This window comes from Poecile atricapillus, chromosome 8 (assembly GCF_030490865.1).
Source record: "Poecile atricapillus isolate bPoeAtr1 chromosome 8, bPoeAtr1.hap1, whole genome shotgun sequence".
NCBI classification, from domain to species: Eukaryota; Metazoa; Chordata; class Aves; order Passeriformes; family Paridae; genus Poecile; species Poecile atricapillus.
Genome location: NC_081256.1, coordinates 4,062,881 through 4,084,132, shown reverse-complemented (window position 1 = coordinate 4,084,132; position 21,252 = coordinate 4,062,881). Strand labels below are relative to the sequence as shown.

Here is a 21,252-nt window from a genome sequence, read left to right as displayed (position 1 = left end):
GTCTGTGTGGGTGGCAGTAGCCCATCAGATTGCTCTGGGGTTTGCCAGACAAGCCTGGTGTGAGTTACTGCTTTGCCAGTTCCTGCAGCTCATCCCAGCACTGATCCAGGTGCTGCCCAGGTGACACCATCTCAGGGCACCATTCTTGTCCTCATTTAGCACCAGCAAATGCCACTGAGGAGCACTGAGCTCCCTCTCTCTGAGGCTATGGATGTTTATTTGCTACCTGCCTACAGCTGACTTAAGGATGGTCATTCATGCCAGAAAGGTGATCCCTTCCCACCAGCCTGCCCTGCACCTGTCTCAGTGCAGAGGAGGAGTTAGGAGCAGGGCAGTTGTCACTACACACAGAGTAATTTAGAAGTTAAACACAAATGCCATCTTCTGGCAGTGAAGCTGGTTGCTGCCTCTGTAAGAAGATGGTTGAAGGCAGGGTAAGAGCCTCACCCCCTCATTAGGAAAGCTCTGATGCCTCCTGATGATCCAGATTTTCCTGGGGTATTTCTGGTCTTGGTGGCACTGGGGTACGCTGCCAACAGCCCCAGTCACAATGGCTGTCTCCTGTCCTCCTGCCATGCACCTGCAAAGTGTCTGGCCCCAGTGTCTTGGTGAGCTCCCAGATGTGCTGCGCTGCTGTTGGAGCCCTTGGAGCCTTCCATGTGTGGCTGCAGGGGAGTGGGAGCTGAGCTTGTAGCACACCCTACACCTCCTGCAAGCTCTTAGCAGTGAATTTACAAACATGCAGCGTTCAGTGACATTATGAACTGCAGAAATGTTTTCAGACACCTTTAGTAAACACCAAGCTGTAAGAGGCTGTTATTTCAGATTGCAATTAGACACTGAGGAGGCAAAGCAGGCGACTGGTGTGCACAAAACTTCTCCAAGTAGAAGACCTATATTTTTGCACTTGTATTTATACAAATGCATGCATATGGTGCAAATAGCTGTAGCTGAAGGAGAGGAATCTAAATAAATACCTACTCACTCAGGGGTATCAGTCAGTTTATTAAATTCAGCTGATATTTGCTTCCAGGCAGAAGGATACACTTTTAGTAGTTTTCAGTTACCAAGTCTCTTGTAGACATTTCATGAGCAGCTTCCAACACATCACCTTGACAGCTGCATTTACCCACTTCTGGAAGTGGACAGAGCTGAAGCACAAACCTTTCTGCTGCATCAGCTCAGTCTCAAGCACATGCTGGAGATCAAACATCCCCCTCGCTGCTTCACTGCTGTGAGCCTGTCCAACAGCTGCACTGGTGCACAGCCATGGCCTGTACAACACTTTGTAATGACAAATACCAAGGGCATTTCTGATTTTTTATACTGTTATGCCAGGACTTTCTGTGCTTCTAGATGAGAGACAACTTAGGATTCTCGCTTTGATGGCTCAAATCAGGTTCACATTGTTCCCACAAACACACATCCATAGAACCCAGCAGCTGCTCCTCTGAATAGTGCAGGAATGCAGGCAGATCCCTATTGCCAACACTGCCATCAGCCCATTACACACTTGTGGCTGAAACATGATTTCATTCCTCAGGGCTCCTGACCTGGCCTTTATCTGTGCCTTAGCAAGGGAAAAAAAAAAGAAAATGCCAGACTTGCCTTTAAATGGAGAAGAAATAATTGCCCTGTAAATACAGATTTGTCTCCAGCCTTTTTATTTATACAAGGATTCAAAGAACATATTTCAACTTTAGATAAACAGTGCAAGAGAGTTACAAGTACCTTGGTAACAGAAAGAAATAGATAACTGTCCAGCTATGCTGATAAGTGAAATAATTCTTACTCCTGCAGATAGAAATGCATCTGTTTAAAGCAAAGGTGGACTTTAGATATTCTGCTATACCTTAGCCCCTACCAAGCCCACCAGAAAACAACAGGCAGCTTGTCATCTGTAAATGAGAAGTAGCTGTGCTCTCAAAGCCTTTTGAGACCCTCACCATTGTTTAAAACACACGTTATGGCACAAAGAGCAGGCTGAAAGACAGAGACACTTGGAAATTCACCGTTTATGGTTCTGCCCTGCCCAGGGACAGGGCCTTTGTAAATATTTTTTCCTACACCACTACCCCCTCCAGACCCAGGTATGAGGCCTTTTCACACCAGGACACGATGGACCACCATTGAAGCAGATGTTTCTCCCAGCCAGCCCAGTTCCTCAGAGATCCCCTCATGCAGCCAGCCCAGAGCAGCCACCAGCCACGGGGAGGGGTGTCACAGTGTTTTCCAGCAGGCAGCAGCCCAGGAAATGTCATTCATAAGCACTGAAAGGCCACAGGTTCTGCACCAACCTGACCACAGGACTTGTCTGGACCTGGGTTGATTTCAGCTTGTTCAGCCACACCAGTGATTGTTTAGTCAGCAGTAATTACAGTTTGCTTTAGTTTAGGTTTGATATCCTGGGGGCTCTCGGCCATTTCAGCTCCTGGGGAAGGTGGCACGGCCAAGCACAGCCCCAGGCCATGGCAACAGCTGGGGAAACAACTTCAGGGCAAGAGAGAACAGAAAAACTGAGCAACCAGGGACCAACAAGAAGCAGCAGTGTAGGCTGACCATGGATATCTGATATACAAATCAACCCCAGGAGGAAGTGTCACCACCACCATCGAGCATCTCTGGGCTCAGAGCAGACCCAGCCCCCTGCACTGCCCCACCTCGGGCTGCTGTCCTGCTCTCACCCTGGCTTGGCTTCTGGAAGGTGGAAGCTGCCACCCTCATGGTCAGGAGGGACTTGAAAGTGGGAGCTCAACCCCAGCCTGGAGGTGAAGGCATCAGGAAGGGTTTCCCCTGCATAACAGATTTTACTGTTTCTTTGAGGTTTTGCCTTATTAATTTCCACTATCACTTTTTTTTCTTGTAACAGAACCACTAGTTTGGTCTATTAAATTGTTAAAATATTAACTGGATAATCAGTAAATTCCTGGCTTCACATTTAAGATGGAAGAGACTCATAAGAAGCTTTTGAGGATAACAGGCAGACAGCAAAAACTAATTGCACAGAAATGGAAGTGACTTTCAAACTCCCATTCTGCAAAGCAAACCATTGACCTTAGCATCCACGTTTTAAAACCCCAACCCAACTGTGTTTTCAAGAGGGTGCAATGTTTTAATTCTTCCTCCCTCCCCCACACACCTTTTTTTTTTTTCTTTTTTTTCCTTTGGATGTAATTCTGCAGGACTGGTTGTGGGGGCTGTTATAACTGAAATTTAAATTTGTACTTGCAATTCTGATTAAAAAAAAAAATAAAAAGAAAAGCTACAACAGTAAAAATCATGTGAATTTGCTGTATGTCTAGGAGTAAATAAACCTAGACAAAACCACAACTTACATTTGTCCTCTCCAGGGTTCTGATGGGTGGAGTGGCACTGTCTGTCCTTCAGCCATTGTCCAGCACCCCAGTGTTCATTTCTGACACCTGAGTGGGTCAGGTATGATTGTGCCTTACAAGAAGGTGAGGCCAAGGCAGGAAGGATGCACAGTCAGTGACATTAATCACTGTGACTCGAAGCTGGCCTCAAATCTGCCCTTCAGTGCCACCACTGGGCCCCAGGGAGGGCAGAACTGGCTTTCAGCATTACCTTTCTCATGTCCTTATCTTTCCTTAAACCGCACACTTTAGAAACTGCTAATGTTAAAAACGGGTTTGTTTTTTTTTATTTCTTAGAAAACAGCCAAACCCCAACCCCATAACGTTTGCTCAGCCCAAAGGCACATTTCCTCTGAAAAGACAGAAGAATTGCTCAAATGGTGAATAAAGCAAGAGACAGGCCCAGCTCTGCCCTCCCTCTCAGCCCAATACAAACCCATCTGAAGCTCAAATCCAAGCTGTGTGTGCTCCTGGCCCAAGCAGTCCCAGTGACTGTGCTGTATCCAACATCTGCTACACCGACGGCTCCAGCCCGTGCTTGCTGCTCACCAGGCACAGAAGCCTCTGGAAGCCCCAAACACAGAGCCCTACCAAGCACAGACACTCCTACAGCTATGTGAGGACATTTGTAAATTTACTCACCATCCCCAGTCTCAAAACCTGGCACAGCAATTTGGGGTTAGGGCAGCTGCCCACATCACCCAGAGGCTGCTGAGTGCTGGGATGGGGCAGCAAAGGGTGAGCCTGGCCCTCCCCTGAGCCAAAACTGCCGGTGCTGTGTGAGCTGCTGGCTCAGCCCGTGCCTGCAGGCTCAGGGAAGGTGTTTTGGATGATGAGGAAGGAACAGAGAAAATGGGAATCCATTAAAAACCTACAATGCAACTGGAACAAACAGCAAAGGTAGAAAGAAATCCCAAACAAAATGTGTCCCATCCTCACATTCCCCCTGGTGGGTGCTGCCTTGAGCCAGTGCTCTGGGTAGGGACCCAGTGCCAAGGTGATCCCCACCAGCCCCTCTCTGCCCTAAGGCAGATGCTTGAAGGGGCACAACCAGTCCCAAAGCTCCAGTTAGCAAAATGTCCCTGGTCTCTCTTGTTACCAAGAAAAAACCAAACAGATTCCTGTCTATGGCTGGGGCCAGAGAAGGAGGAGGCAGCACAACTGTCTGTCACACAGAGAATCTCACTGTGCATGTTTGCATCTCTCTGTTACCTACAATGGTACTGCACTGCAGGTAGAAATTGGACCTTTGTTACTTGGGTAAAAAATGGCTTTCCAACTAGCATGCAAAGAAAAAGTACCCCAAACCCCAACCCCTAACACTCATTCCCAGTCACTTAGATGTAGGAAACCTACATTTCAAATTGTCGTCAGCTACGAGCTCTAGTCAAGAAACCCACTTGTGACCTTTCCATGAAAAAAGGGAGTTCTGCATTTTTGGGTCCAACAGCCACTGCCAAACTCTTTCAGTTCAACCCACCAAACCTGCTCACGCTCCTATGTACACCACTGGAAGTGAAGGGCCATCTCTGGCCAGCTAGGAAGCACAGAGGGAGAACCCAAAGAGCCCCTGAATGCAGCAGGTGAGCCGTGCCGAGGATCCCGATGGCCTCTCGGCTGGGAGTGGCGCTGCCCACGGCACCGGCGCTGCCGGCAGCGGCGTCTGGCCCGCGCTGGGGAACCAGGGCAGGGCAATTGCATATTCCACTGGAGGGCTCGGCCCAGTTCCCCTGGAGCCCTCTGCAAAGGCTTCTTTCAGCCCCAAGAGCCAGTTTGTGGCAACAACAAAAGTAAAACAATGAGGTATGGAAAGAAGGGCCCAGCATTGGGGAAAGACCAAGAAAGAAGAAAACAGCTCGAGCACTGCCAGAAATAGCAAACAACTGAAACCTTCTGGAAACCTTTTTCTCCTCCCTTTTTTTGTTGTTTTCTTTTTTTTCCTTTTTTTGTTTTTTTGCCAAGGTGAATTAAATATGTCCTTTGGTTGGTTGGTTGGTTGGTTGGTTGGTTTTGGCAAAGTGAAGCCCTCAGCCGCAGTCTGTTTCTGGCTTTGCCAGTGAGTTACCGCCACAAGTGCTGCGCGGTGATGACAGCCACCGAGAGGAGGAGGAGGAGGGAGGCAGAAGGCAAAGATCTGCTGCTGGCCCCATTGATGCCGTGTCCAGACTGCTTAGGAATAGCGTGTGTTTCTGGCTGCCTGGTGCTGGGGCTCTTAGAAAGTCTTTTGCCACAGACATCGTCAGGACAGCTGTCCCCGCTCCCGGAGCCGCTCATGTCGTCACCTGCACAGAGACAGACATGGGGTGAGCACAGACTGCTTTCCTTTTCCTTTTCCTTTTCCTTTTCCTTTTCCTTTTCCTTTTCCTTTTCCTTTTCCTTTTCCTTTTCCTTTTCCTTTTCCTTTTCCTTTTCCTTTTCCTTTTCCTTTTCCTTTTCCTTTCCTGGGCAAGGCCTTCCCCTTGCTGCAACCCCGAGGAGCTCTGGCCACCAGCCCTACCCTGGCCACCCCCTCCTCTCTGCAGCCCTCACGAGCTCATACCTGACCTCCTGCTGGCTTTTCTCACCTGTTGCTTCAGCAGCTGGAAATTCTGGAGCAGACAGGAGCAATGGCCCTGTCAGCAGGGCTGGGATTGGAGACAGCCCTGCAGGTTTCAGTACAGCACTGGGAACAGCACTGGGAGCGGCACAGCCACCCCACAAGTTGGCTGCACTCAAGCAGCCCCTCAGCAGCCCCAAGCCAAAAGCCAGGCTGCCACAGCTGCTCTCTGCCCCCAGGACCCAGCAGCAGCATCTGCAGGGACACCTGTGCAGGCTGCAGGGACACCTGTGCAGGCTGCAGGACTGCTCAGCCCTTCTCACCCCCTTGAACCCCTCTGGCTCTGCTGCACTCACTTGTGTCTTGGAAATCCACGTCATTGCCGATGTTAGCGTTGCCCAGCCGGTTTGTCATGATCTTTAGCTGCATGATCTGCTGGCGAATGGTCATATCTGGCTTGGTGATGTCCACCTCCACCTCTGGGTTGTTAATCTGGTTAGCCAAGCCATCCCCCATCACTTCAGGCAGGTAACTGGGAAGGAAGGCAAAAGGTTTAGATGTCTCCCCCAGCTCAGCTCACCTCTCCCTACAGACACCAGGGATAATCCAGGCTTCTTGAGGCCCAGACTGGCTGCAGTCAGTGCCACTGACTTGTGGAACAGCCTCTGTAGCTGGTGTTTGCTGGGAGGCAGCCCAGCTCTCTGGATGGCTGGGCTGTGCTGCCATGGCCAGACCCCAGCAGGGAGGTCTCAGCTTGCAGGAGGTGGCTGGGTGGCCTTGCAGCACCCCTGTCCCAGCATGGGGAGGGATCTCCTGCAGGAAAGGCAGAGGGCTTGCCCTCAGGCTGGTACCAATGGGCCCACAGTGATGCTCCCCTATGGAATATCTCTGTCCACATGGGAGGCTGAGGAGCACTTTAATCCCTGCTTGGTTAAATCCTGTGGAGATTGACACTCTGGGAGCACAGAATGGCCCCAGCCCAGTTTGACCAGACAGGCTCCCAGGAAGGCTTAATAAACTGTGAGCTGTCAGCCAGGGCTGCACTGCTGCCTTCCACAGTGCCCTGCTCCTCCTGCTCCCGCAGATCTGGGACACTGCTGGCAACAGTGTGAAATATGGAGGAACTGAAGGTGTTGACTTCAGGCTGGCAAAGCCAAGCCCAAGAGGTCTGCAGAGAGAAGAGGAGAAAGGTGCATGTCCAGCAGCTTCCAATCTCCCCTCAGCCATCCTATAACCCTGGCTGGAGTAGGAACTGTTTCTGCAGCTGTTTGATGTCACCCAGGTGCTCCCTCTCAGAGGGAACAGCAGTTCAGAGCAGGTATGGATGTGCAGGTAATTCTTTGCAGCAGCTCTGGAGCTTGTGTGGTAAATCCACCCTTCTGAGTGTATGTGGAATTGCAAAACTGCTTCCTTAGTAGAAAACTACAGTTATTTCATGGTGAGTGCATTTCAGTGCTTAACCCTCAACACACAGCAAAATGACATCGGGCTCAGGATTCCCAGGCACAAGGTTTTCCAGAAATGCAGCATCTCTATGGACAGGCACAGACTGCTCACTCTGAACAAGTGGGGCTGGCTGTGATGATGTGTAAGTGCCTTTTCAAACCCTTCCTCTCACCCCAGACTGGTGCTCCTGGCACTGACCCACTCCATACCTGCCCTTGGTCATCCCGTTCCAACACTTGTCATCCGATGCTGAGCTGGCCATTACTTTTTTGCTGCACAGGGTGCTGGGGAGGGTGATCCAGTATGTCTTGAGAGCTGTCAGATTCCCTTTGGCATCTAAAACCTGTAAGCAAAGGAGATGCTCAAGGCCACAGGAGCTCTGGGGCAGAGAAAGATTCTGCCTATTTTTTGTTTCACCATCACAAAATCTGTTTTTATACAAACAAGGATGTATCACCAACCTTCCCCTAAAGACCAACCACCAACCCAAGTGCCCAAGGCTAAAGGTTACATGCCAAGGACTGTTCCAGGACCACAAGACCAACCAGGAGAAGACCATCAGACTAGGAGCCTCTTCAGGTTAGTCTGGCACCAAATCCCTGGGAAGCTGATTATCAGCAACACAGACCCAACCCTGTGCAGAGGCAAGAAGACCAGGTCTGCTTGGGTTACACCATCACTTGGTGATCTGATCTTCTCCAGATGTGCAGCTCAGCAGCCCCCAGGGCGCTGTGACCTGACCTGCAGGACCCAGGACCAGCTCCAGGGACAAACCCACCAGCATCTCCAGTGCTTGTGCAGAGGATTTGGCTTCCAATGTCACCTTCCCCCGTCTCTTCTTGTCCTCACTACTGGAGCCTTTTGTGCTGATTTTGGGATTTCCACAGCCTTGGAACACCTGAAAAACAAACCAAACTCTCTATCCCATGTTTTGATGCTATTCCTTTAATTATTTAACACTCCACAGTTATGGGTTTTTTTTCCTTCTTAAGTATGTTTGTCGTTCCTATTGCCAAGATTCTCAGAGATTCTGGCTTAGTTTCTAGTGCCAGATGTGTTTTCAGCACATTGTAACTGGTTTTGGTTACCACTATCAAGCAAAATATTCAGCAGTAACACATGTTTTTAGATGAGTCACCAACATTGATATTAAATTATTTATAGCAATTTTATCTCTTCTTATGACTGGAAAATAAAATCCTGGGAAGAACAAGATGGGAGTTGCTCACACTCATTACATCAGTGGTGTGGGCTTCAAAACTACAGAGCATGGACAAGAGAGCGATGTGGGACTATGCCCATGACTCCTGCAACCCACATCCACACTTGGGAAATCAGTGTGCCTCAGGAACCTCCTGTCATGCTAACTACCTGCCCAAATGAGCTTTGTAGCCAGAGGGCAGCAGAAGCACTTGGAAGGTACAAATCCCCAGACCTGGCCTGTAGGATGAGATGAAAGGTGTTCTGGAAACACTGAAAACTGCTTCTCCCAGTCCCTGCAGCACCAGTCCTGCAGATCACCAAGGCTGGGCAGCTGAGCCAAACTGCTGGCAGCAGAGCTCAGAGGACCAGGCTGCACAAAGCATCAGGCCAGGAGAGACTTTGCACTGTCAGTTTGAGTCAGAATATGCCAGCCTTTACAAAGGAAGCCATCTGATTCATAAGGAGGGCTCCAAGCTTGTTGTGGTTGCCAGGGTGCTGTCAGAAGCTATTGATAAACGTGACTTTGCCTGGTGTCCCCTTAAAGCAGAGGAGTCAGGGCCACAGTCAGAGCTCTGCTGACACAGCTCAGGTCACCTGGCTTGTGGATTTTGACAGCCAAGTGCTAACCCAGCCAAGAGTCCCTTGTCTGTGTGTCTGAGGGACATGCAGCCTCTACAGCCCCTCCTGGGGTGCCCTGCCCTGCTGACCACATGGACCTGGATGGTTCCAGCAGTTCAGCACCAAGCCAAGTTGTTTGTTTATCAGTCTCATTTGCTCTGTGCAAAAACCCCATCCTGAAAACTGCATGTAGAACATTTTCAACTTGGTTCTACCAAAACAAAACCTTGGTTTCACCTCTGGCTTTGCTGCTGGCCTACTGCTGCTGATGGCACCAATATTGCTGGGCCTCTTCCCAGGAGATAAATGTCTGGAGAAGTGTCCAGGACAGTGGCAGCTCCAGCACAGTGTACCAGGGTGAACCTCTTGCCACTCTAAAAGCTTCAGGTGAGAAATGCAAGCTACTGCTGGAGAAAGCACAGCTGCAGCCGACTGAGGGGGTCAGCAGTCTCCTGAATAATGGGAACAAACAGGCGTTTGCAGCCTCTGATAGCTCCTGCTGCCTGAAATCCCTGAGAGCCACAGGGAGAAAAGGAAGTGTGAGGAAGCAGGGAGAGTGCTCCGTGCTGCCCTGAGCACGAGGCTCAGCACCACAAGTTCTTCTTTAGTTTTACCCAGGTCCCATCCCGTGTAGAGGAGCACGTTCTGTGCAGTGGCTCCGGTGCAGTGACACCTGCAGACTCAGCTGGGCCAGCCCGAGGCTGTGAACTGAGCCCAAGCTTTGCACAACAAAGGGCACAGGGACCTGCAGCACCAGCCAGGTGACCAGACACCTAGAGAGCCTGGTGGGACCTCTGCATGCTTGGACAGTGAGGGGATAAAAACCCAGGGGATCCTTTGTTGTCCTCAGAAGCACCAGCACAAACTTTTTCTGTGTTACTGTGCTGTGAATAAATTGCTTTATGGAAGGAGAGATCTGAGACTGCCATGGGAAACCTGGGATGGAACCATCGAGGAGACCTGGTCTGGCTGTGTGAGTGGGGTGTGCAGGAATCCAGTGGGGACCTGGGGGTTGTGACCTGCAGTGACAGCCTCTGATGGTGGCAGTGTGGCTGCCAGAGTGCCTCCTGACTGGTCAGACTGGGAGGTTACCTTAACAGCAGTGCCCTTGGCCTGGGTCATGTCCTTGGCTCTGAGATGGCCAGGACTGGCCTGGGACAATCCTGAACTCAGCTGACAACATCCCTCATCTGATGGCTTTGCCATGCTCAAAAGCAGAGCTCAGAGCTTTGCAGCTCCTGCCCTCTGCTAGCTGTGCCACCAGCAGGGTGCTCCATTCACCTGGTCACCAGGTCATACTGAGGAGCTTATCAAACATGTTTGCTTGCTCCAATCAAACACCAGTTAAGACTATTTAGCCCCTTTCATTTCAGCAGATTTACTGTATTCCCCTTGGAAACACCTTGCTTTGCAGATGATGCTATGTTTCCCCACACTATGGATTTGCTTTTATGTGGAAAGCCTCAAGTCTCACCTAACGAGGGAAGAAAGAACATTGCCTTTCATGTCAGAAAAGAAACCTAACCCAATGCTTGGATGTGTGCTCCTGTTACTGCTTTGATGTGTGCCAGTGAATTTGCCAAGCAATACTTCTGGCCCTTCCCTCATCCAAAACCCAGTTAAGACCTGTCCCACTCCTTTCATCTGCATCTCTGCCCTGACTGTGGGATAGCTGCAGGACCTGGGGAGTGTCTGGGCAAAAGGCAGGAGCCCTGGAGGGCTGCTTTTGTTCCCAAAGCTTCTCTTACCTGCAGCTACAGAGGTGACTGTGGTTAAGTGGATAAATCTACTAAAAATAGAAGACTAACAGAAGAGACCTTCATGATACATACTTCTTGGAAGACAGGTGAGCCACAGGAGAGCCACAGGAGAGCCACAGGAGAGCCTGGTCTGTACTCTCCAGATGGGCTGCCAGACTGCAGCTCTGTCCCGTGGTACAACCTGATAGCCCAGTGTTTCCACTGCAGAAGATCCCCTCGAGGCTGGTTAAAGCAGCTGCCTCCTGTCACTGGGGACTGTGCACTTTGTGTAAATGCCTCAGCTCAGCCAAAACATCTCAGAACTCTTCAGCACAGAGGCTCCTGACAGCAAATGGCACATGCCCCCCCGTCACTGTGTATGCAGCCCCACCTCCTATGCCTGTACCCAAAGGAGGCTGGCTGGATGTAGCAGGAAGCAGCATTTGGAAACACCTGCAAAGGTTTTTGCCTGTGTCAGATGAGTGCTAGGAAACCCAGGTAATTTATCATTAAAAGAGTGCTTTCTTTCACTCTTCATCTCCCCCAGTTCAGTGGAACTGGAACAGTGAGCACAAAAGAGCATTTGGTCCTGGCAGTTGCATGTGATGTGTCCTCAGGCAGGCCCAGGCACACGCTCCTACCTTGCTTGTGATTGAATCTTTGTTTTCTTGCAAGTTAGAGATGGCTTCAGCGATCCTCATGTGGATGGTGCCTATCACAGTGTCCACGTTGTAGGGGCCGTCGATCCGATCGGCCACCCCGATCAGGGAATCTGTGGAACAAGGCAGGGACAGCTCTCATCATCACTCTGGGCAAACCAAGAGAAAGATCAGCTCATGCTGGGTGAGAGAAGCTGCTGGGCCCTTGGCAGGTCTCCTTGGTGGGAGACACCTCTCCATTTTCACCACTGCCAGGTGCACACTTGTTTTCCTTACCTCATGTAGGTAAAGCCACTCTCTGTGGCAAAGGAACCTCCTGCAAATGGGAAATACACTTTGGGTAAGAGTGTTCACCCAAAGTAACCAGCATTTCCCTGGGTGATACAGAAGGGAAAACCAGAAAACTGGTGCAGAATTATTAAGACACACAACAATACTTGGCCCTCACCCTCCTAACTCAGTGCATGTCTTCGGCAAAGCACTGTGGCCAGGGGAAAGTGGAAGAATTGGGGTCAATAAGGTGCCAGAGGTAGTGGATGTGGGAAATAGTTTCTGTGGCAGTGAAGGAGTGAGAAAAGCAGTAATTCTTCTCACCTTCACCTCTGGAAGGACAACAGCCAGGGAAATATCAGGCTACAGAGGTACAGACGCAGACCAGTATGCCCACAACTAATTGGTAAACAGGACAGGGAGTGACTGAGGGCTGCCTCAGCTCCCAGTTCCTCTTGGAAAGCTCTGATGTCCAAGCACTCCCACCTGGCCTGGAAGTTCCTGCTTGGATGACTGCTTTGAGGCTGTGCTTGGCTTACAAAGAATTACCAATCTCTGCCTTCCCCCAGAGACAATTCCCAACACTCCAGCTGGAGGAAGGACAGCCTATATGCTCTCAAAAAAGAGAGGTAAATTTTGGTAACATCTTTTGTATTCTGGGAAATAAAATCTCCTGTAACACTGAAGAGCTTGCAGTTTAATTTTGCTGCCACTCAGGGGTTGTGGTGTCATTTTTGAGATTGTGTGTTTCAGACAAATAGTGCCTTGCAGAGGCACTAATCTTGAGATACAGACATTTAAATCAAAGGTTGCACCCCTAAATAGTAGTAAATTACACTTGAACCTCTTACTAAAAAAATCTCCCTTAATTTGCTCTGCCCTAATTTGTCAAACTGAAAGAGTAACTCTGTATTTAGTGTAACAAAATCGTCTCTGGCTACACAGAAGGGCCTGCAGAAGGGTGAAGGAAGGACACCAGCAGCGACCTGCTGCCTTTGACTCCACAATTTGCTCCCATCCTTGATCAGTTTGTGACCTCTGACACTGAAATGTACAACTGCAATTTGAAAGAAGCTCCAATTTCCTCCTGGCCATCATCCCTTGACAGTGTCTCTTGGGAAGAGGAAGCCAGAATAAATGCAAATTGCACATGGAATTGCTTCCCTGTCAATCAAGGAAAGGGTACAGTGATGTTTCAGGAGAGAAGTGTCATCCTGCCAGGAGAGAATGGCAGGGACAGTTGGCTGGCTCTGCTCAGAAAGGCCAAAGGGCCACTGAACCCCTGGGGAAGGGATAATTCCTCCCCCTCCTTTGCAGCAGCCTCCCAGTAGCTCCCACAGGGAGCAATTCCATTTAGCTGTGGCACAGCTCCAGGCAGCGCCCTGGCCTCGCTGGGCTGTGCTGCCCTCTCCATCCTGCAGTGTCCCTCGAGAGGCAGGTGACACTGCTGGACTTCCCTGGGCTTTTTGTTCTTAATGCCAGCACACGCCAACCCCGAGCCGGCCTGCGGGGATCAGCTGGGGCTGAGCTGGCAGCTTTGCTGGCCAGGCAGAAGGTGCCAAGACAAGGGGAAAAAAAAGGCCAAGTCCAAGATCATCTCCTCTGGTGCCTGCCCTCTGTGAGCCCAGACAAACACCAAGGCTCCCTCAGGCCTCAGATCCCTCCAGCTGTGCACGAACAAGTGAAAGAGAGAGAGAGAGAGGAGCTTGCTGAGTGATGCTGTGTGGGCACATGGAGGACTGAGAGCTTTACCACCGCAAACAACCTCATGATACCTCCCACCATCCCTGAGCCCCAACCCCCTGAGCCTCCCACCATCCTCTTCAAGTCCAGGAGTGAGAGGCAGCTGTGCTGCAGCAGAGGAAGGCCATCTTACCCATCAGGTACTTCCACTCGGTGTTGAGGTCAGCCTGGTTGGCCAGGCAGCCCTTGACGACGTTCAGGCAGTAGTTGTTGCACGGCTTCACGCTGGACATGCCCCGGCAGTGCGGGCAGTACATCAGCTTCATGATGGCACGGGTGCACTCGTGGCTGAGGGACACCTGGGGGCACAGGGCAGAGTCAGGCACAGGCTGCTCAGGGGGATGTGGGTGAACTCCCCTCTTCCCTGGGGTGAAGGAGCTTGCTGTGATCTGAGAGGCAGCACACAACTCCAGGTACATGGACCAGGAAAAGCCACTGTCCCTCTCACTGCCCCTCCTTCCCCCACTCCTCCTCGCTGTTGGAGGGACAGGACTCTGGGGCAGCCGCCAGTTCCTCACCCAGGCTCTGGGAAATACCTGTCTGTGAGCACCATGCCCCTTCTAGCCAGGTCTGGTGGCCACAAGGACATCTCAGGCTGTTCACCTGCTGTAACCTGGACCCTGCCATGGTGCATGGGTGTCCCTGGAGCCTCTGCCATCAGTGCCACCACCATGCCCCTTCTGCAGGGTCTGCTGCCACTGTCCTGCAGACACAGCACACAAACTGCACCTCCTGCAGGGGACACACAGTGCGGCCCTGCACACAGAACCTTCCCAGCTGCCATCTTTGCAAAGAATAGTCTGGGGGGAGACTTGCACAATTCCAAAATTGTGTGCAATTGAGAGCACTTGACACTGGGAAGTGATTGCTCTCTGTGAGCACTTCACACCATGCCAGCAGCTCACAGGCCCTGCACATGCAGCTGGTTCTTTGCAGAGCTGACTCTGGAGGTGGCTTTGCCACCTTTTATCAAACCACCCTGGTCCTGCAAGCACAGAGCCAGCGCAGGTGCAGAGCTCAGAGCAGGGTCACACCTCAGCAGCACAGCAGTGTCCCCCCAGCCCATCAGCCATGGGCCAGTGTCCCCCCAGCTGCCGTGGGCAAGGGCTGCAGTGCACTGAAGGGTGAATAACAGCCTGGCAGACCCTGCAGGGATGCTGGCAGAGTTCCATGCTCCCCTGTCTTGTTGTCTTTTCTCTTTTGTGGTCATTTTCTGTCTTTGCTCAGGTCCATTTGCAATTCCCTTGTAAATCTTTTAAAATCATTGACAAAAGAGAAAATGAATGTCTGTATGAAGTCTCCCTTAGTTCCAGATGCTTGGCACTCACAAGGAGCCCAGAGGGGAGAAAAGTGACAGAAGGGGCAAATCTTGAAAGGAAAAATCCCTGGGCCTCCAGTTGCAGCTGCAATGCTGAGAACTCTCTTTAGTACTTGTGAAAAATACTTTGAACGTGGCCTTCTGGGGGACTCCAGAAAGATTCAGTTCTCAGGTACCCTTGGGAGAGTGTGAACATGCTGAGCCCAGTATCAGAGATTGTATCAGAGAAAATCCCTAAGCTTCCTCCTCCCTAAGCTTCCTCCTCCTGACACTGCCTGTGTGGCAGCACCTTGCTTCCAGGAAACCTTGGAAAACAGATACTGGATGGTGCTGAGGCTTCACTGGGCAGGAATGCACTGAAATAACCTTGTGAGAACCTTCTTCAGGATAAGGGCAAAAATTTTGTAAGTTTTAGAGAGAGAGAACCCAAACAGAGCCTGCTTCCCTGGCCTGGCAGCCCAAAGAAGCCCTGAGGTGACTGTGGGTTATCCTGTGATTACCACTGTGAGCAGAGGGGCTGAGCCTGGCAGGATCCCCCACACCCCAGAGCTTCCCTGAGCTTGCTGGGCCAGCTCTGGGTGCCTGTCCTGGGCCAGCTCTGGGTGCCTGTCCTGGGCCAGCTCTGGGTGCCTGTCCTGGGCCAGCTCCTGCAGGCAGAGCTCAGCTGCCATGTGGCTGAGCCACCAGGAGATGGAGGCCGGATACCGCACGCTTCATCACAGGAGAAACAGTGAAACCACCACTGCCTCAGCAATGCAACAAGGCACAGGAACAGGCAGACAAAGGAGCAGTTAATTTTTCACCTCAGGGTTTAAATAATCATGGCTGAATAGTGGCTGAAAAGACAGCAGGTAAGAGCAGGGTGCATGCTAGCACAGGCTGTAGCTCCTGAAAGCAGAGCACTCCCACAAAAAGCAGGGGTGCAGATGGGAAAGGAGCTGTGATCTCCCCTTCCCCAGGCAGAGCAATCACCATCATGGATTATATGGTGACACTGACAACCCAATCTTGCACAGGCCATCAGCTCCTGAACACAACCTGGTCCCTGTGCTTTCCTGGCACAGCCCATCACTGCTCACCCAGCCTATCCAGCTGTGGCCACAGAGCACTGGCACCTCCAACACCTCCCACAAAGTGCCACCTGTGCCACAGGCAGGTCCTGAAACCTGGGACTCTCCACAGCACTGAGGGGAACCATTTGCCTTTACCCACACACATCCCTGGTTGCACTGTGCAGACTTTTGGAATGGAGGGAGCTGAAATGCTCAGGAAAACAGGAGCACAGTGTTGCCTGCAGGAAGCACCCCTGAGGTGGTGTGGGCCAGCACCCCCAGGCAGAGAGGACAGCCACCAGGAGCAAGGACACAAAGCTACTGACACCCTGCCAGAGCCCATGGGAACCACTGAAAGAGGCAAGAGACAGATTTTGGCTCAGAAAAATATCTCCAAGGCCCTGCGCTGCAGAGAGCTGCTTTCTGTCCTCCTGCCACTGTCACCTGCCACACTGCCACCAGCCACACTGAGACCAGCCACACTGGCCATCACCAGCCACACTGCCACCAGCTACACTGCCAGCAGCCACACTGCCTGTCACCAGCCACAGTCACCTGCCACACTGTCACCAGCCACACTGAGACCAGCCACAGTGGCCATCATCAGCCACACTGCCACCTGCCACACTGTCACCAGCCACACTGTCACCAGCCACACTGGCCATCATCAGCCACACTGCCACCAGCCACACTGTCACCAGCCACAGTGGCCATCATCAGCCACACTGCCACCTGCCACACTGTCACCAGCCACACTGTCACCAGCCACACTGGCCATCACCAGCCACACTGCCACCAGCCACTGTCACCAGCCACACTGGCCATCACCAGCCACACTGGCCATCACCAGCCACACTGTCACCAGCCACACTGGCCATCACCAGCCATGCTGTCCATTACCAGCCACAGTGCCACCAGCCACACTGGCCATCATCAGCCACAGTGCCAGCCACACTGCCACCAGCCACACTGCCACCAGCCACACTGTCACCAGCCACACTGGCCATCACCAGCCACACTGCCACCAGCCACACTGCCTGTCACCAGCCACACTGCCACCAGCCACAGTCACCAGCCACACTGCCACCAGCCACAGTCACCAGCCACACTGTCACCAGCCACATTGCACCAGCCACACTGCCTGTCACCAGCCACACTGTCACCAGCCACACTGGCCATCACCAGCCACACCACCCATGTCCATGCCCATGCAGCTCCTTTGGGGTGCTGCCACCTGCCTTGCGGCAGTGGGTGCAGGCAACAACGGCACCTGAGGCTCAGTTTCAACTCCTGACAGCGTGGAAAAAAAAATAAATCAAAAGTACTTCTGCACCTCAGTAAGGAATGTTTCTGGATTCAGAGGGAGCTGTGTGTGCACTGTGTCTGTCACTATCACAAGTGGCTTTGTCTCCTGGAGGACAGTGGAGTGTCCCACTGCCCCAGGAGTGAGGAGCCTGGCCCCTGCTCCCTGCCCCACAGCCTCTCTCTGAAGACAAGCAGGTGACCATCCATCACCAGCCATTGCTCTGCTGAATCTGGCAGGTGCCAAGTGTTCAGCCTAATCTCTTGGCAGAAAGGATAAATATTAATTTTTGCAGGTGCATGACACCAGGCTCCACTCCTTTTCCCCAGAGAATGACTTCCAGCCGCTCCTGCTGGCAGCAGCAGTCCTTTGGCACAGGCAGGCTGCAGAGGTGAACTGAGAAAAAGAAGGATAAGAGAGAAGGAAGAGGAATCACACTGAGTATTTTTTCTGTGTTTTGCTTGGCCAGAGCTCAGTTTCTCACTGTTCCACCCAGCCCATGGACGACTGCTCCACACAGGGCAGAAGAGAGTGAGGGCCTGGGGCTACCAGAACCACTCCCAGCCCTGATCCTGCACCTTCTCTTTGGGGCACTTGCAGCATATTAAGTAACAGAGTCCTTCAAACATCTCTGAGTGCTCATGGAATAGTTTGCTGAAGTTAGCTTACAGGTTTTTTTCATCAGTGCTGTAGCCACACAGGGGAACCCCAACCCCAGTTCAGAGGGGCTGAGCTTCCCTCCCAAGATATGGATCCAACAAGACAAGCAGGGCAGCACTGCAGCTGTCCTGCCTCCTGATCTCTTGGGCACAGCCAGCTCCAGCAGTGGCACTGGGGAGAGGAGCTCCTCGGGCTGGAGCTGTGGGGACACACACACACTCCCTGCCTGGCAGCTCCCTTCAGATGATTTCCCCCAGTGGGAGTGAAGCAGTTTCTCCAGGCTGGCAGAGGCAAGACTGACCCCCACCTGCACACTGAGACACCTTCACCTCCCAGTGCTTCTGCTTTCACCCCTCAGCCTTCAAAGGAACCTGAAACACTGAGTTACCCCCTGCCCAACATCTGTCCAGCACAGACCTGCAACAACTGATGGATCCAGGAGCAACATCCATTCACCACAGGTGGTCCAAGGGCAGGAGCATGAGAAGTCCTGCAGATGGAGTGAAACCTGACAGAACTGCTTCATCTTTAACTGAACTGGCACAGCGTGAAGGCAGTGCATGACAATAATTGATTTCTCTAAGTACCATAAACCTGGCCCTGCCTGTGGCTGGTTCTCCTTTAAGGAGGCTTTAGTGGCACCTATAGTCTTTTCTTAGCTCAGTGACCTAGAAACCGCATTAAGATGTCAAGAGAACATGCACAATACAGTGGAGAAGCCATATCCCAAGAATCTGAAAAAAAGATCATTATTATTGAGAGATATGGCTTGGAGCCAGGGCACTCATTCAGTTGTCAGGGGTATAAATAAAAATGCAAAATAAAGCTAAGCTCAGCTTAAAAATACATTGATTGTACGTCACTGCTCAGCTAAAATCCACATACTCTATTCTGATCACAGTGACATCCACGGGTACAGTCCTTTGAAGTGTAAGCCCAGTGATGAAGTGATAAGGGAAAAATGTTATCTTCTAAGATACACCCAAAATAGGGCACAAATCTTCCTGAGCAATAAATAATTTTAATTAAAACTCCTTTACAGCTGGGGGTAACAGTAGTAGCAGTGAGGTAATGCAGGGGGAACAGGTGGCTGCTGTAGAAATCCCTGTTCCACCACAAGCACTGCCATTTCAAGGAGGTTGGCAGCAGGTCCAGCTCTGTGCTTTTCCATGGCCACTTTCCAAAGCCTCGTGTGCCCATGTTTTGTTGGTGGAGCCTCCCAAGCAGATGTGAATTGCTGGAAGCAAAGACCTTTGCAGGCTCTTCTGCCTCCTGCCCTGGTGCTGCAGCTCCTCACAGGTTCTGTGAGCTGGGATTTGCTGTGGGACTCCCTGGCACGGGGTTTGCTCAGCAGCCAGCACAGAACGGGCACGTGTGGAGATAATTTGACAGAAAATTGAGAACACATAATTCTCTATTCAGTGTGGCATTGGTTTCCTTAATTTTTCCTCCTCCTGAGCAAGGTTTAAATCAATTACAGTGAAATTAATGACTTTCACAAACCATTTGCTGAGAGGATGGGCTGGGGGATTAGGCACTAACTGGGTTCCTTGCCACCCCCCAGCCAATTTAGAAAACATTCAGTGTAAAATGCTTCTAACAAAAAAAAAAGCATTAAAAAAAAAAGCTCCTGCCAGGTACTTTATTAACATATGCTTTCCAAGCAGAGAATCACAGAAAAACACAGGAGGCTTGAGGATAAAGTCACCAACTCTCTCCCCTGTTGCACTTCAGGAGAGTGAAGTTACCCTTCACAGCACCTAAACATAACTTTATAACAATTATAAACTTTCTGAAGCACAAACATAGGGAGGACAAACGACTTGTAGATGGGGACAGCACTCAGCTGAAATGCACAAGACACCTCTGCACAGGTCCAGAGACACCTGAGTGCTGACAGCTCTGGGCATGGCCAGGGCTTTAGAGCCTGTAGGACACACAGCAGAACTCTGGCCAAAATGGGCTAGATTTCTCCAGAACAGAGGAAAAAACCTTCTCATTCTTCCTCTGTGCCTATAAAGAACAAATCAAACTTGTGATTTGCATGTTCAGCCCAAGTTACCCATCTTTGCACATCTACAGATGCTCAGAGGTAACAAGAGCACATCTGCTAGAGCCATGGAACACTTCTCCCTCAGCCCCATCGTGGTCTGTTCTGAAGCTCCTACCCAAGTTAAATGCTGATTCTCCAAACAGCACCCACTGATCTGCAGAGCTCTTTTTACACTGTAAGATTTGGTGCAAAAGAGGGGTGCAATTCCTCCTGACCCCAGACCTTGCTGAACCTGCAACAGTGGGATGCTTTTCACTCTTCTGAACCAGGACCTTGTTTGACAGGTCTCACAGAAGAACAGAGAGGGGCAAAGAGAAGAGGCATTTTCTGTCATTACCATAATGTATAATAATAATAGTGCTTCGAAAATATTCAAAGCCTGAAAAATACTCTGAGCTGTATTGGGGCACAAAAGGACCATGGAAGTGATGATCTGACTCGCACATAGCTAAAAGCTGTTGTATCCTCCTCACTCCAAAACACATTTCTTTATACAAGTCAGTTATTTCCTGAGGAGGTGTCTGGAAGGACCGAAGTGTGGGATGCAGAGAGGAAGACCTCAGGGAACTGCAGCTGAAGAGGCATTAGTGCTGGGACCAGCTCTGTCACATCCTGGAGTTAGAGGGTCAAGCAATGATCCTTCCTTCCCATCCCAGCTTCCTGAGAGCTGGAGAAAAGTGGAGCTTTAGGAAGCCACAGGTATTTGGACAATCTTTACAAGAGTGGCAGCACCAGGCTCCTACCAGAGCAGCGCAGCGTGTTTGGGCTGTGCTGCTGCTCTCGGGCACAGAGCCTGGCTCTGGATGCCTCCCAGGCATGGGACTGACCCCACGGCCAGTGGCAGGGCTCCTCTGTGCCCAGCAGGAGATGGCCAGCTCCTCTGGCACCCAGAGCCTGCAGCCAAGCTGCAGATGCTGCTTTTGAAGTGCTGGCTTCAAACAAAGGAAAGAAAAGAAAAAGAAAAAAAAAAAAGAAGAAAAGAATCATCCAACCCCAAATCCTTTCTCCTTTTGAAGCCTGGCTTAAAAGCAAATGAGAACCTGCAGCCTAGTTGCAATGTGACTGGACTCCTCAGCCTTCAGGGGCCTTTAAGTACATCTGAAAGGCATTTAACATCAATAAAATAAGTTGAGCTCTTGCTGGTATTTTTCCTATCCCCCCTTCTCCCCTTGCACATTCCCCCCAGGCTGCTGTGAGCCATCTGTGCATTGCTTCCCAGGGGAAGCAGGGCTAGGTAGAGTGGATAGATTTGGGGATGGAGAGAGAGGCCAGCCTGGG

General features: G+C 51.1%; 1 protein-coding gene across 2 annotated transcripts in view; it reads right to left on the bottom strand.

Moving 5' to 3' along the window:
• Nucleotides 1-1,647: 1,647 nt before the first annotated feature.
• GPC1 (glypican 1) overlaps nucleotides 1,648-21,252 on the bottom strand; it is a 198,657-nt gene continuing 179,052 nt past the window's right edge. For both annotated transcript variants that reach the window (XM_058843986.1, XM_058843987.1), the window contains 6 exons: nucleotides 13,722-13,887; nucleotides 11,558-11,688; nucleotides 8,135-8,254; nucleotides 7,566-7,699; nucleotides 6,267-6,442; nucleotides 1,648-5,656 (listed from right to left, as the gene is read on the bottom strand). In XM_058843986.1, coding sequence (XP_058699969.1) covers nucleotides 5,436-5,656; nucleotides 6,267-6,442; nucleotides 7,566-7,699; nucleotides 8,135-8,254; nucleotides 11,558-11,688; nucleotides 13,722-13,887 — 948 coding nt within the window. In that variant the 3' untranslated portion in view covers nucleotides 1,648-5,435. The remainder of the gene's footprint in view (nucleotides 5,657-6,266; nucleotides 6,443-7,565; nucleotides 7,700-8,134; nucleotides 8,255-11,557; nucleotides 11,689-13,721; nucleotides 13,888-21,252) is intronic.